Raw genomic sequence first — 13,659 nt, forward strand, 5'->3', positions numbered from 1 at the left:
TTTAGCTCCTGGAAGGGTTCCGTCAAGGTGGAGTAGCACCTGTCTGAGCTCTGTTTACCCTTTCAGTCCACTCCAGAATCCGGGACAGGTTTTAATATCTGAACTGTTACATTATCTGGCTGTTTTTCAGGGACAAAAGGAATAGTGTATTGTTTTGTTGGGGTGGGGGTGAATTTTGGTCTTGATCTCTGTTGCCATTGGTGTCTTATCTAAGTCATTTGGGGCTTGGTGGAGAGATCTGGGCTGTTGAAGCTTAGGTTTTCATTTTATTTCTTGCATCTTGGCCTGGATTCAGACCCTCCCGCCCCCATCATCACATGTATGTAGTCTGTGAAGGGAAAAAGGTTGCCTAGATCCCTGTAGAACATTCTCAGAGCCACTTTGGGTAGAACTATGTTCCTTATGTGCTTTTCCTCCTCACAGGAATTACACTGAAGAGTCTGCCTCTGAGGACAGTGAAGACGATGGGAGTGATTCAGAGGAAGAAGAGGAGGAGGAAGAGGAAGAAGATTATGAGGTCGCGGGGTTGCGATGTAAGGGTTCAGTTTCCTTCAGAGTAGTTAGCTTCAGTCTTTGAAGCTGACTTGGAAGGACTGGGCTGGCGGTAGCTTAGTCAGTGTCACCATCTTGCCGTCTTCCTGGTTTCTTGCGTGTTGTGGCTGTAGGGAACTCAGCCGCCATGTTTTCTTTCAAGATACCATTTAATCACCTTCCAAGTAGGACGTTGGCTTAGTCTCAAGAGTATCAACCTCCGGTAGGTTTACTCCTCTGAGACTTACGGGAATTCAAAGCCCAAAGCATAACCACTGCACGACCAGGGCTCCTTGTGGTCGTGGGAAGCCTGCTGGTTCTGAACCCCTTAGCATGTGGGTAAGAAATGGGTAACAGTTCTTTTGGCCTCTGTTGTAGTGCTGCTTTCAGGGAAGTTATTTTTTCTTTCTGGTTACAGAGATGTTCTTTTCTCTGTAGTGTGCAAAGGTTAGAGCTTTGCTAGTTTGAAAAGAGAAGACTTCTTTTTCCATGACTTAGGCATAAGGTTTTTAGGCGGGCCAGATCCGTTCTTAATAGATGCCAGTAGGACAAAAAAGACCTCATCATTTATACTCACTTCATTGACTCTTACTCTCTTGTGTTCATTTTTCATAAATCTTTGAGAGCCTTGTCATCTTAATGGTTAAACATAAAGTGCTGTAATCTAGCCTTTTAACAACCTTACTCTGTACAGAATATATCCTTCTTTATAGGTCAGTAGAAAAGAGAACACACATCAAGGTTTGATGAACCTTTGAAGAAATGGTACAATTTCCAAGATCATCGCACTCTGGACAACTGTGCTTGGTTTAAGGAGAGAAAGGTTATTTAGCATGACCTGTCTCTTAGGCAGTGGTGCTGCCCCTGAGCCTTCCCAAAGGCCTGGGCTCTAATTTGGGACACCTTTAATTCCCTTCCTACAAGGCCTCCTTATATTTGTTCACCAGGCATGATTTTTCAGGTGTCCCAGTGTAAGTGGACAGATAGTTCTTCAGTCCTGCATTACAAGGAAACCCTCAGCTACTGGCCAGAGTCGTGGTTTAGATGCACATTTGTCTGGGAACAGGTTTTGAATATAGCAGTGCATGGGTTCCTTTTATTGATCACTTTCCACCTCCAGGTTGTTGCTCTCTTGCCAAGGAATTGTTTCCCCTCCAGGTTTTTAGAGCCTCTCTTGGCCGAGAGAATCTGGGAAATATTGGACACTTCAGAACCCTTCGTCTACTCTGCCTTTTAGGCCACCAGGGATATGGTTCCCTAGGGCAATGCAAGGCCCTAGGTAGGTGGCTGTCGCTAGTATCCCAAGTTCATCATTGGTTTTGGCTTCTCATTCTCCTACTAGTCTTGAGCTAGGGACCGTAAAATAGCGCAAAAAAAAAAAAAAAAGCATTAGCATGGTTCAGAAGTAGGATGTGAAACATTGTGTATTGATTCTCTGTGTCATTGCACCTTTATACCTGTATCTTTGTCCAGGTATCGTCTTCCCACTTACCAGGGTATTAGCAAGGAAAAGCTATGGAGAACGTTTTAGTGGAGAACTACAGTTAATTCTTCGGGAGTATTGCTCCCTGAGGACACACTGAGGCATGTTGGCTTGTCAGACGTTGAGCACCTGTTGTAAACCTGAGACACAGGAGGCTCCATGGCCTTTCGTATTCTCCATTCTCTTTGGGACTCCTGTGCAGGGCTGCTGTGGAAGTGGCCTAACCCACTGACTACTGTTTTCAGAAAGGCAAGAAAGCGAGACTGGGCCAGCCCTAAGTTGGACTCAATGAGAGGGACTTTGGGACTTCACATCAGTATCAGCTTTTCTCTGAAAAGATTGGGGTTGGTGAGTGCAGGATACGTCAGGGATTATGAAACAGGGTCCAGTCTACAGTCTTGATTCCATCTCACATGTACACACACACACTCTCAGGGTGAGCATGTGCTGCAGGAATCACAGCCAGTCTTCTTAGCATGTGGTTTGTCCACCTGAGTGAGTACACAGTTGCCCACTTCAAGGGCCACATTTCTGGGAGTAACTGAACAGGGTGGAGGCAGGAGGGGAGTACTGAAGGAATTGGGCATCTGAATAGCTTCTTAAAAGGTCCTTGGCAGTTGGTGAAAAGTACCTACCCCATCCTCATCTGCTGTTGGTGTGTTTGAAAGGAGGAGCTTCAGTGTCCTGTGAGGTAGGCCCGAGAGGAGCAGCAGGAGCAGCTCATTTTCTGGAGGTAACCAAAGGAAACTGTTGCTCTGCTTGTCCAGATTATCCCTGCTCCTTTCCCCCACATAGGCACGTGCCCTTCATCCTCAGCTGTTCTGCTCTAAATCCATATATATATATATTTTTTTTTTTTCCAGTGAGACCTAGAAGGACTGTTCGGGGCAAGCAGGGTGTCATCCCCTCTGTGGCAAGGCCTGGTCGAAGACCAGGGAAGAAGCCACATCTTACCAGGAGCTCTCAGCCAAAGGCACCACCAGTGGATGACACCGAGGTCGATGAGCTGGTAAGAATTATTCATCGCTCTTCTTCTAACCTTTGTTTCTTACTCACCCAGGCATTAGGAAGTCATCAGGCAACAGGTGGAAGCCTTCCCCTCTTTTCCCTCCTCCCCACTTACGGAGGCTAATGAGGCAGATGGCTGGGCCTGTAGGCAGACAGAGGCAGCAGGCCCTCCAGGAACAGCTATGTCCGGTATTCCCCGGGTATAGCCTGCAAATACTGTCTCCTTTAGTTAGCAGGCAGCCTGCAGCTTGTTAAGGGTTTTAAAATAGTACCCATTTGTCTCCAGTGGGCTCACATGGGCTGGGTCTCCCTTGTGGGAATGTCAGCAATGTTGGAGCGTCCCCGACCCTTGGGTCTCCTGCTGACAGTTGTTGCGGGAGGGACACCGCCCTCCCCTCTGCTCCTTAACCAGGGTAAATTGAGTGGTTTTGCCTTAGATTTCACTTGCACTTCAAAGAACAAACAGAGGCTCTTAAAAACTGGATTGTTTTGATAGACCAAATTGAGGCCGAGAGTAGGTCGGGGCTATAAAGCAAGCCATTAGGGAGACCAGAGGGCATTAAAAGAGCCTCCCACTTGCTCACCCTAGCTCCTTCAGCCCCGGCTCTTACTGATGGGAGCCACAACTTTGTGATGGCTTCCTGGAAGGGAGGCCCACCCCTTTTCTTCTTGGCTCTTTAGCTCCCACATGCTTATAGCGTAAGAGCCCAGGTCCAGGAAGGGAACTGCACCTCTTGGTGTTCTCTCCCGAGACACCCCGCCGCCACAGAACTGGCTGCTGGTAGTCCAGATAACCTGTCTGGCTTTCTGCAGTTGCTTGTTTATACCCATCCACGGTATCACCATAATCCTAGGTCCACGTCCCCTCAGAGGGCTAGCGTCCTGTTTACGATGGTCCTCTCTACTCTGCTACTAGTATGCCAACTGTTCTTGTCCTCGGCTTCTTTGATCATCTCTCCACCAGGAAAGAGACAAGTGGGCTGATGGGAAGATGCCTGCCTCTGGGGCTAAGAGTGCTCCTGACTTGAATGCCATGGGATTTTGACCATCTCTGTTCCCAGAAAATGACTGAACTCTTTCTCTTTTTCTCCCTTTCTCCCTTCTTGTCCCCTCTTCACCGTGCTCTTCCATTTTCTCCCTCCCCCTCCTTTCTTTCACAGATATACACATTTTCTGCTCCATATTCTCTTCTTCCTCTCTTGTATCTGTGATAACGTGTCTTTTTTCTTTGGCACCAGGTGCTTCAAACCAAGCGGAGCTCCCGGAGGCAAAGCCTGGAGCTACAGAAATGTGAAGAGATCCTCCAAAAGATTGTGAAGTACCGCTTCAGCTGGCCTTTCAGGTGAGTCCTCTGTCCCCAAGCACAAGGAGCATGTTCAGAATGGCAGCTGGCTAAGCTGAAGACTTAGAAACTACCCTGATAACCTTCCTCTCAGGACATATCTCATTGGCAGGGTAAAGTAGCTTTCCAGACTGAGAGGAACAGTTTTTTTTTTTTTTAATTGTGCTTTAGATGGTTTACAGAGCATGTTAGTTTCTCACTGAACAATTGACACACATACTCTTCTGTGATACTGGTTGCCCCCCCATGACATATCAACACTCCCTTTCTTGACCTTGGGTTTCCCATTACCAGCTTTCCTGTCCCCTCCTCCCTTTCTCATCCTTGTCCCTGGGCTGCTGTGCCCATGTAGTCTCATTTTGTTTTATGGGTCTGTCTAATCTTTGGCTGAAGGGTAAACCTCAGGAGTGACCTCAGTAGTGAGTTAAGAGGGTGTCCGGAGGACATATTCTCAGGTATCCTCCAGTCTCTGTTACACCAGTAAGTCTGGTCTTTTTTGTGAGTTAAATTTTTGTTCTTCGTTTATCTCCAGCTCTGTCCAGGACCTTCTGTTGCGATCCCTGGCAGAGCAGTTTGTGGTGGTAGCCGGGTTCCATCTAGTTGTGCTGGACGAAGTCTGGTGGAGGCTGTCGTACTTGTGGTCCGTTAATCATTTGGACTAATCTTTCCCTTGTGTCTTTGGTTTTCTTCACTTTACCTTGCTCCAGATGGGGTGGGATCAGTGGAGGGGACACTTCTTAGTACAAGATGAACACACCTTCTCTACCCGCCCCCGCCGTTGGCTGATCCCAGCAGGTCTGGGCAGTCTGGAAGCTGGTGATTGGTCAACAAGGTTTCTCTCAGCTGGATTCAAACACTGTGCTCATATCTCCATGTGGCTTTTCTCTGTAGGGAGCCTGTGACTAGAGATGAGGCTGAAGACTACTACGATGTGATCACCCACCCCATGGACTTTCAGACGATGCAAAACAAATGTTCCTGTGCGAGCTACCGCTCTGTGCAGGAGTTTCTCACCGACATGAAGCAAGTGTTTACCAATGCTGAGCTTTACAACTGCCGTGGCAGCCATGTGCTAACCTGCATGGTGAAGACGGAACAGTGTCTGGTGGCTCTGTTGCATAAACACCTTCCTGGCCACCCATATGTCCGCAGGAAACGCAAGAAGTTTCCCGACCAGCTTCCTGAAGATGAAGGGGACAGCGAGCCAGAACCTGTTGGACAGTCCAGGGGACGAAGACAGAAGAAATAGGCAGACCCTGGTAAGGGAGCCGAGGCTGAGGGACTGGAGCGGGAGAAGGGCAAGGGAGAGTCAGAGAGGCGAGAGACGAAGATTGCAAACAACTTAAACAGGAGGAGATCCCAGGGAGCCCAGAAATGCCTGTCATCTCAGCGTGTGCTGCTTCTCTAGAACCCGCTCAGGGCTTTCCTCAAGTAAAGTTCTTTGGGGCACTGGTTGGTGGTCTCTGCCAGGAAAGACTGGGCGTAAGAGGGGCTGTAGCTCTCTCAGAGTTTCCAGGAAAATACTAGGCTTTTCCTGGGAGCCCAGTTCCTTTTCCTTTCTTCTTTCCGAAGGCCCTCCCACTTTGGCTACCAGGACAAGCCCCTCTGGCCTCCAGGGGCAGGATTACTGTGTTACATAGAAGGATCAAGGGTAATCAGGCCAATTGATGATGGTGATTTTTTTCTTTAAATCTGTATTTATGTACAATCTTGTCTCTTTAAGCCCATACTGTCTCTTCCTCCTCTCCCTCTCAGGTGACGGTATCAGTGAGTGCCATACAGAGTTCTGTATTCACCAGCATCATGAAACAGTTGTAGTCTTTTGAGCTGATCTTGGCAGAGTGAAGGGTTGTTTTCCGGAGCCATTCCTGAACACCCCTCCCCTTCTTTGTGACAACCTTCTCTCCACCCCTACTTCACCCCACCCCCTCCAAAAAAACGACGGCACTTCACTTAGAGACTGGAGTCCTGCTTATAATCATGCCTATAACCTTTACCTTGGATGGATCTGGCCAGAGGGGTGTTGGAGCCCAGCCTGCCCACATACCAGACATGTTCTGGGGGGGGAGAAGAAAAGCAGGAAGCATTGAAATGTTTAATTTTTTTAAATCGAGTTTTCTAGTTGTTGCGAGTTGCTTGTTTGAGCAGTGACGTTGTATAAAGAACATCTTGTAAAATACTTGTCCGCTTGCTTCGGCACATGTACAGTACAGTTTATATGACAATGTGTTTGCTTTACTTTTCCCCGTCTCCTCCCTCAGTCCACCCTCTTGCCTTTGAAGAAGTTGGCTTGGAGGCTCACGAAGGCGGAGTAGGGTCTGGTTGGGGGAGAGGAAGTCCCCTTTTCCTGCCGTGGTGGCTGTTTCAGCCTCTCCCCTCCACAGCCTCCTCCCATACCCATTCTGGCTTCAGACTTGGAACTCTGTGAGAACCTGAACATTTCAGTGGTCACTGTCAGTGGGGTGGTGGAGGGAGCAAAGGAGAAGCTCACGGAGCCCCTTCCCACAACAAGTCTAGCCACTAGTTGTTACGTTTAGGTAAAACTTTGTAGTTTTCTTTCCCTTTTATGGCAGATTTTGATAAAAACACAAAACAGGGTTTAATCTTCTTTTCTATCAACTTTGAATTCAGAATATCTGAGCACCCAAGCTCTTCTGTAACTATTTAAATTAAAGGAAAAGAAGTCCACCAAGGGATTGTAACTCATAGAATTTGAAAATAAAGCCTCTAATGTTAAAGTTCAAGTTGTGGTCCCTGTCTCTTCCCCATCCTCCTCACCCAAGGACTTGCTCCAGTGGCTGGTGGGTAAGTTTACTGTCCTTTCCCCTACAGGCTTGGAGTTAGCACTGATGTCGTTACCATCCATAACGCCAGCCACCCACACCTTCCCCAGCTCTTATCCTATATCTGGTCTGTTCTTGTTAATGGTGAGAATCTTACGTTCCCACTTAAGTTACGTTCGAATTGTTTTTTTTTTTTTTTTTGTCTTTAAGGAGGAAGGGCCCCATTAAAGGGTGAACTTGTAATAAATTGGAATTTCAAATAAACTTATGTACTTGTGTTTATAAAGAAGAAAATTTTGATGGATCTTTCTTTGTGCTCTTGGGATGTAAGTGGGTAGTGCAGCCATTGACTCTTGAAGGCAATTCTTCTGTGAAGGCTTGGCTTCAGGATTGGGAGTAACTCTTAATCTTTCACCAGAGGTCATATTCATCTCCTGCATTTTCTGACCTTCCAAGAGGCATTTCCAGTGCCCTGGGTAATTCATGTATGGCTTTGAAGCCTCTCCTGACCTTTTTCTCTATCTAAATCCCAGAAAAAATTTAAAAACATTGTTTGAAACCTCTAAGAATTAGGGGAGAACTATTTATTTAAGGCTTCAAAGGGGATTTATGTGCTCTTTAAGGGCTTAAGAGTTTTGGGGGAATCTCCTGATATTTTAAAAGAAATTTTATTTCAAGGAAAATTTAGAACATACACAGCCAGAATGAGTCCCCATGTACTCGCCTCAGGGCCAGTCTTCCTTTTTATGTCATTTACTTTTTATGCTGGGATTTTTAAAGTCAGGGTGTTGGTTGCTAGGTAGCAGCTAAGTCGTTGCTGTGATCCCTCTTACGAGAAATGAAATGGCCAGTTCCTGATACCTGAACTGGGGATAGCGTAAGGTCAACCGGAAGAACTTTTCAGGAGAACCTGGAGCCCGGGGAGGTTCTGTCACTGACTGACTCACTTTGTGACCTTGGTGAGCCTGTGCTGACCAAGGTCAGGTGGCATTTGACTAGCTCATCTGCTCCAGACCTCAGACTCTGGAGAAGGGAGCCCTCTTCCCTCTTGGCATTTTGTACACAATGATGGTTGGATCAGAGGCCCTAACCTGTATCTGAAGTCCCAGGTCTCCTAGGCACACTGTAGGGTGCCCTCGGGGCCATGTCACCTCACCTAGGGTCTGTGTCCTAATCCTCTGCAGGTCTTCCTCCAGTTGGGACTCCCTGGGAATTAGAGTTGATACTGACCCCCTACTGGGTCGTCTCTACTCCGCCCTAGCCAAGATAATCCCTGTTGACCTCTGTGAACTTTGAATTGTGTCCATGGAACAAATACACTGACTGTGAGGTCAGGCCCCCACCACGCACAAGCTGAGACCCAGAAGTAAGGCTCACAAGCCACGGCATGTGAGTACGCGTACATGGTGCACTCGGAGGACCCAGACGCTTGGGCATGGAGGCCACCGAGAGAAGAGGCCTGAGGCACATAATGCACGTGCCAGCCGAGGTTGGTTTCTGAGGTGTTTTTGTTTGGCTTTAAAGAATTTTCTTTCCTGGGGGGAGATTCAGCTGTGGTGGGGGACTTTGTCACCTCCCCCACCCACCCTGCCCACTTTCTCTAGATGTTCAAACACCCCGCCGCCCCCCCCCGCCCGCCAAAGTTATAACAACCTGGACTTAACACCTTGCTGTTCCTCACAGCTCAAATGAAACCAGGAGAGGGAGGGAAGACTGAACCCACTGGTGGGGTAGAAATCACAAAAGCTCTGACTTTAGACTTGGGTTCAGTTTCCAGCTCTGCCTCAAACTGGGCCGTGTGGTCTTGAGCCAGCTAAGCCCCGTCCAAACGCTTTCCCTATCTATAAAACAGGGATACCAAAAAAAAAAAAAAATCAAATTCTGCCGTTGATTCCGACTCATAGGGACCCAATAGGTCAGAGTAGAACTTTCGCATCGGGTTTCCAAGGAGTGGCTGGTGGATTCCAACCGCTGACCTTTTGGTTTGCAGCCGAGCTCTTAACCATTGCACCACCAGGGCTGCTAAAATGGGGTTGGGAGGATCAGATAGTCCTGTAAAAGTCCTTAATGTGTTTCTTATCCTCCAAGGTCTCGGGCTTTTCCCTGATGTCTTCCAGGCCTGGCAAGGTCCTGCCCTTCCTCCCAAGGCCTGGCCAGGATAAGCCATCCCAGCCTCAAAGCAGAGCCCCCTTGGGGTCAGTCCTGACTGCACTTCTCTACCCTCCCATCCCAGCTGCCCTGGAAGCCAGCCACCAGACTTAGTGTTTGCTGAGCCTGATACAGCCCGGCACCCCCCATCCACTGACAGGCAAGGAAGGAGGGTGAACTGGTGCCCCTCTTGATGCATTCCTCTCTACCCGTTACCCATACGCAATCCCAGGTCTCTGGGCTCCCCCTTCGCCCCTTACTCCAGCTGCCCTTGCCCTAGCACAGGCCCTTGTCACCGTCCTTCTGCTCCCTGTAACCTTAGCCAGTAAGCCCAGCTCACAGCATCCACGGCTTCCTCACACTCCCAACTTGGGGTCCTTGTTACCTTCAGTAATCTCATTCTGTTTCTCACTCAGGGACCCTCATATGGGGAGTTTCAAGATATTAGGGTCACTTGACATCACTGGTCACAGACAACACTGGGACTTTGTGCTGTATGACCAGAGAATTTAGATGGAGAGGGCCCACTCTGTCAGAAATGGCGTAAACAAAGGTGCAGGTGCGGGGATTGTAAAACTCCCCTGGCCGTTGCTATGAGCCTTGCGGAGAGGTAGCCCTTAAATATGTTTGCTGGAGTCGATTCTGACGATAGGGACCCTTCAGGGCATTTAGAACTGCTCCATCGGGTCCCCGAGGCTGCAAACATTTACGGAAGCAGACTGCCACATCTCTTCTCCCGTGGAGCCGCCGGTGCATTCGAACCACTGATGTTTTAGTTGGCAGCTGAGCACTTAACCCACTGTGCCACCGGCTTTCCTTGGAGAGCCTTTAAACCTCCTCAATCCATGACGGATCTGTGGGAATGTGCCCTGACCTGTGACTCCATCCTGTTTCTTTCTTGTCCCTGTGGGACTGGCGTTTGTGCAGGGCAGAGCTATGGCCCGAGGGGCCCAAGAGGACGCTCAGCCCTACCACTGACAGGAAGCAGTTGATCTTGGGCAGGTGAGCTCCTCCCTTCTTCCCCTTTAGGGCCTTTAGCTCTAAAGTGAGGCTGGCAGGGGCTGGGCCCTTGGAGCCTCCTAGCATTGACACTGAAAGCTGGGTGTGTGTATTATGCACCCAGGGATGGAAACCAAGACCGTCACTGGGCTGGGGCACAGCAGCTAAGATGGGACCCAGGAGCCTGACCCCACACTGGTGGAGGGCTCCAGGACACACATGCATAACTTACAGTGGACACAGATGGGAGCAGGTCCCAGCAGCCCTGGGCTGCCGTGGCACACGAATGTGCAAGCCACCCCAGTAAGGAGCTATGAGGAGTCTCTGCCCGCCCCATCTCACTGCTGCTGTCAGCACCTCCAGTCTTTCAACAACCCTGAAGGAGCTGGGGTTCCAGTTCCTACCACACTCAAGGGCTCCCATCTTCAAGCCTCTGTGCCAGCAAGATGCCCACATTCCAGTCCAGCCCCACCCTGAAGTATGAGATAGTGGGGTGAGGGGCCCCAACTGTGGCCACACTAGCTATCCTGGAGAGAAGGCAGTGAGGACATCGGCCTCAGCCCCCAAGGCCCCATGTGGGGACAGCAAGATGGGCCTGTAGAGAACAGTGGGAGCAGGTACCAACTTTGAGACCTGCCAGCACCCTCATTTTATACACAAATGAGGAGAGCAAAGTCTGGAGAAGGGAAAGCTTGCCCACAGGCTGCAAATAAGTTAGACTTCCTAGAGCCAGAGGTGGGGGCCCTGCAGGCATCCCAGACCCACTTCGGAGCACAAAGCTCAGGCCTCAGAGACAAGCAGAGGCTTCCAAAAGGGGCACAGACAGGAAAGGGGAGCACTCACACTCACACACACACAGAGTCTGGGACACTCACAGAACGCAGCTGTCCCACAAGAGGATTTCCTCTCGATTGGTGAGAAGCCAGAGGAAGGGGGGGGCCCGGCGATGAGCCCAGCAACCACCCCAGGTTCTGTTCACAAGGGAGATTCCTCTGGAGCCTTCACCCTCCTACCTTCCCCCTTTCCAACCCAGAGAGGACTCAGCAGTGCCACACGGGGGTTTATTCCAGCCACAGCTTCCAGAGAAGCTCAACAATAAATTACATCATTAAATAAACTCCCTGCTGGACTGTGCCCCCTGTCCCTCCCCGCTCCAGCACCCTGTAGGACTCAGTGGGAGGTGAGGGGTGAACCTCGATGGACCCTGACAAGCAAGGGGCTTAGAAGTCTCCTCGCCCTGGTCCTTGGCCCCCTTGCACTCGCTTGCCTGACCTTGATAGCTGGGCAGCTGCTAGTCAGCTGTTGCTTCAGGAGGGGGAGGGCTAGAAGCCAGGCCTGTCCTAGAGGTGTGTGGGGTTCTCCAGAGAGGGGTCCGTTTTAGTCATGTGCAAGACCACAGTGGGGGTCTTGTAGTGGCAGTGGGTGCCCCGGCCATAGCTCCCGGGGGCCCGACAGGCCTTTGCCCGGGCCCGGCCTGCGGCAATCTTACGGTGGCACAGGCTTTGCCAGGTCTGGAAAGTCTTGGAGCTCCACACCCAGACTCCGCTGGTGATGCCTACCACTAGCGACATGAAGATTTTGAGCATAAAGACAGCCACGGTGGGCACCGAGCCCTCTTGCAGTGAGCAGTCCCTCCGGCCTCCAGGCACTGGAGCCGCTGTGCAGGGCTGCTCCATGGCCCGCAGGCGCCAGAAGTCCATGTTCAGGCGCTCATAGACGTAGCAAACAATGACGCAAGTGGCGGGCACTGTGTAGAGAATGGAGAAGACCCCAATCTTGACCATGAGCTTCTCCAGCTTCTCAGTGTTGGTGCCGCCTGTCTTCATGATCTTGCGGATGTGGAAGAGAGCCACGAAGCCCGTCAGGAGGAAGCTGGTGCCGAGCACCAGGTAGCAGGACAGGGGCACCAGCACGAAGCCGGTGAGCGCAGCTGCGTCCATGCTGGCCACGTAGCACAGCCCGGTCAGTTCGTCCCCGGCCACCTTGCGCAGGGTCAGGATGACGATGGTCTTGAGGGCCGGCAGGCCCCAGGCTGCCATGTGGAAGTAGCTGCCGTGGGCCTCAATGGCCTCGTGGCCCCATTTCTTGCCGGCCGCCAGGAACCAGGTGAGCGTCAGGACCACCCACCACAGTGAGCTGGCCATGCCAAAGTAGTAGAGAAGCAGGAAGACGAGTGTGCAGCCCGTGTTCTCCAGGCCCTCCTGAATCACGTACAGCGCGCCCGCCTCCTGGTCACAGGCCACGCTCTGGGCCCCGGCCACGGCGCGGATAAGGAAGGCCAGCGAGTAGACGTTGTAGCACATGGAGAGGAAGATGATGGGGCGCTCGGGGTACTGGAAACGGTGAGGCTCCAGCAGGAAGGTGAGCACGGTGAAGGCGGTGGAGAAGAAGCACAGAGCCGACCACACGGCCATCCAGACGAGCGCGAAGTCCTTGTCCCGCCGCGACCAGAACACCTCGACGCCCGGCCCGCAGCGCGGGGCGCACGAGCGACTCTTCTCCACGTACTGAAACTTCTCGGGGTTCTCGCAGGCGCCGCTGGGCCCCGGGGCGCCGTCGCCGGGGGGCCGTGCGGGCCGCGGCGCCACGGGCAGCATGCCGCGGCCTTTGTGGGACTCGGCGGGGCCGGCCGTGGCGTTCTCCGGGGCCTCCATGCAGAGCGCGTGCGGGTCGTTGCGCGTGGGCAGCTGCGCGCAGTCCAGCGAGTCCGGCCAGCCGAAGTTGAACTGCTCCATGATGGGCGCGCAGCGCAGGCGGGCCTGCTCGCACATGGGCCGGCAGGCGGGGATGGGCGTCGAGACCTGGTCGGTGCACATGGGCGCGTAGAGCGAGCACAGGAAGAAGCGCAGGTGACTGTGGCAGCCGTACTGCACGAGCGGCGCGAACTCGTCCAGCTTGGCGGCCGCCTCGCGCTGCGACTCGTGGCCCAGCAGGTTGGGCATGCGGGTCAGGTTGTAGCCGATGCCGCGGCACATAGGGATCTCCACCGCCTGGCAGGGCGCCGGCCCGCGCCCGCGCTCCGGGTCGAAGCGGCCGATCTCCAGCGCCGCGCCGCCCGCCGCCAACAGCTGCCACAGGAGCAGCGCCCGGCGCAGCGGCGGCGCGCCCATCCCGGGCGGCCCCGGCCCAGGGCGGCCCGCTCGGCGGCCCGGCTCACTCGGGCCGCGCCCCCCGGCGCCCGCGCGCCTGCCCACGGCGGCGCGGGGCGCGGGCCATCTTCGTGCGGCCCGGGGGTGTCCGGGCGCGCGGGCAGCGCGTGGGGCGGCCGCTCGGGAAGAGGACGCGCCGCGCCGGCCCAGCCGCCGCCACTAGCGAGGCCGCCGAGCAGGAGCGGGGCCGCCTCCCGGGGCCGCAGCTACCAGCCC

The 13,659-nt window shown here is 52.5% G+C and overlaps 2 protein-coding genes across 3 annotated transcripts in view; one reads left to right on the top strand and one right to left on the bottom strand.

Moving 5' to 3' along the window:
* Positions 1–5,701, top strand: part of BAZ1B (bromodomain adjacent to zinc finger domain 1B) — an 82,585-nt gene extending 76,884 nt beyond the window's left edge. For both annotated transcript variants that reach the window (XM_049902722.1, XM_049902723.1), the window contains exons 16-19: positions 424–533; positions 2,878–3,023; positions 4,261–4,364; positions 5,256–5,701. In XM_049902722.1, coding sequence (XP_049758679.1) covers positions 424–533; positions 2,878–3,023; positions 4,261–4,364; positions 5,256–5,613 — 718 coding nt within the window. In that variant the 3' untranslated portion in view covers positions 5,614–5,701. The remainder of the gene's footprint in view (positions 1–423; positions 534–2,877; positions 3,024–4,260; positions 4,365–5,255) is intronic.
* Positions 5,702–8,815: 3,114 nt separating this feature from the next.
* FZD9 (frizzled class receptor 9) lies at positions 8,816–13,404 on the bottom strand. The gene has a single exon (XM_049903276.1). The coding sequence runs from the start codon at positions 13,402–13,404 to the stop codon at positions 11,635–11,637; it is 1,770 nt and encodes a 589-aa protein (XP_049759233.1). The 3' UTR covers positions 8,816–11,634.
* Between the last annotated feature and the right edge of the window lie 255 nt (positions 13,405–13,659).

Source organism: Elephas maximus, chromosome 12 (assembly GCF_024166365.1).
Source record: "Elephas maximus indicus isolate mEleMax1 chromosome 12, mEleMax1 primary haplotype, whole genome shotgun sequence".
Classification (NCBI taxonomy): domain Eukaryota; kingdom Metazoa; phylum Chordata; class Mammalia; order Proboscidea; family Elephantidae; genus Elephas; species Elephas maximus.

What these genes read in the sequence shown, in the direction of transcription:
- FZD9 (XM_049903276.1), bottom strand. Translation starts at nt 13,404, where the DNA reads ATGGGCGCGCCGCCGCTGCGCCGGGCGCTGCTCCTGTGGCAGCTGTTG.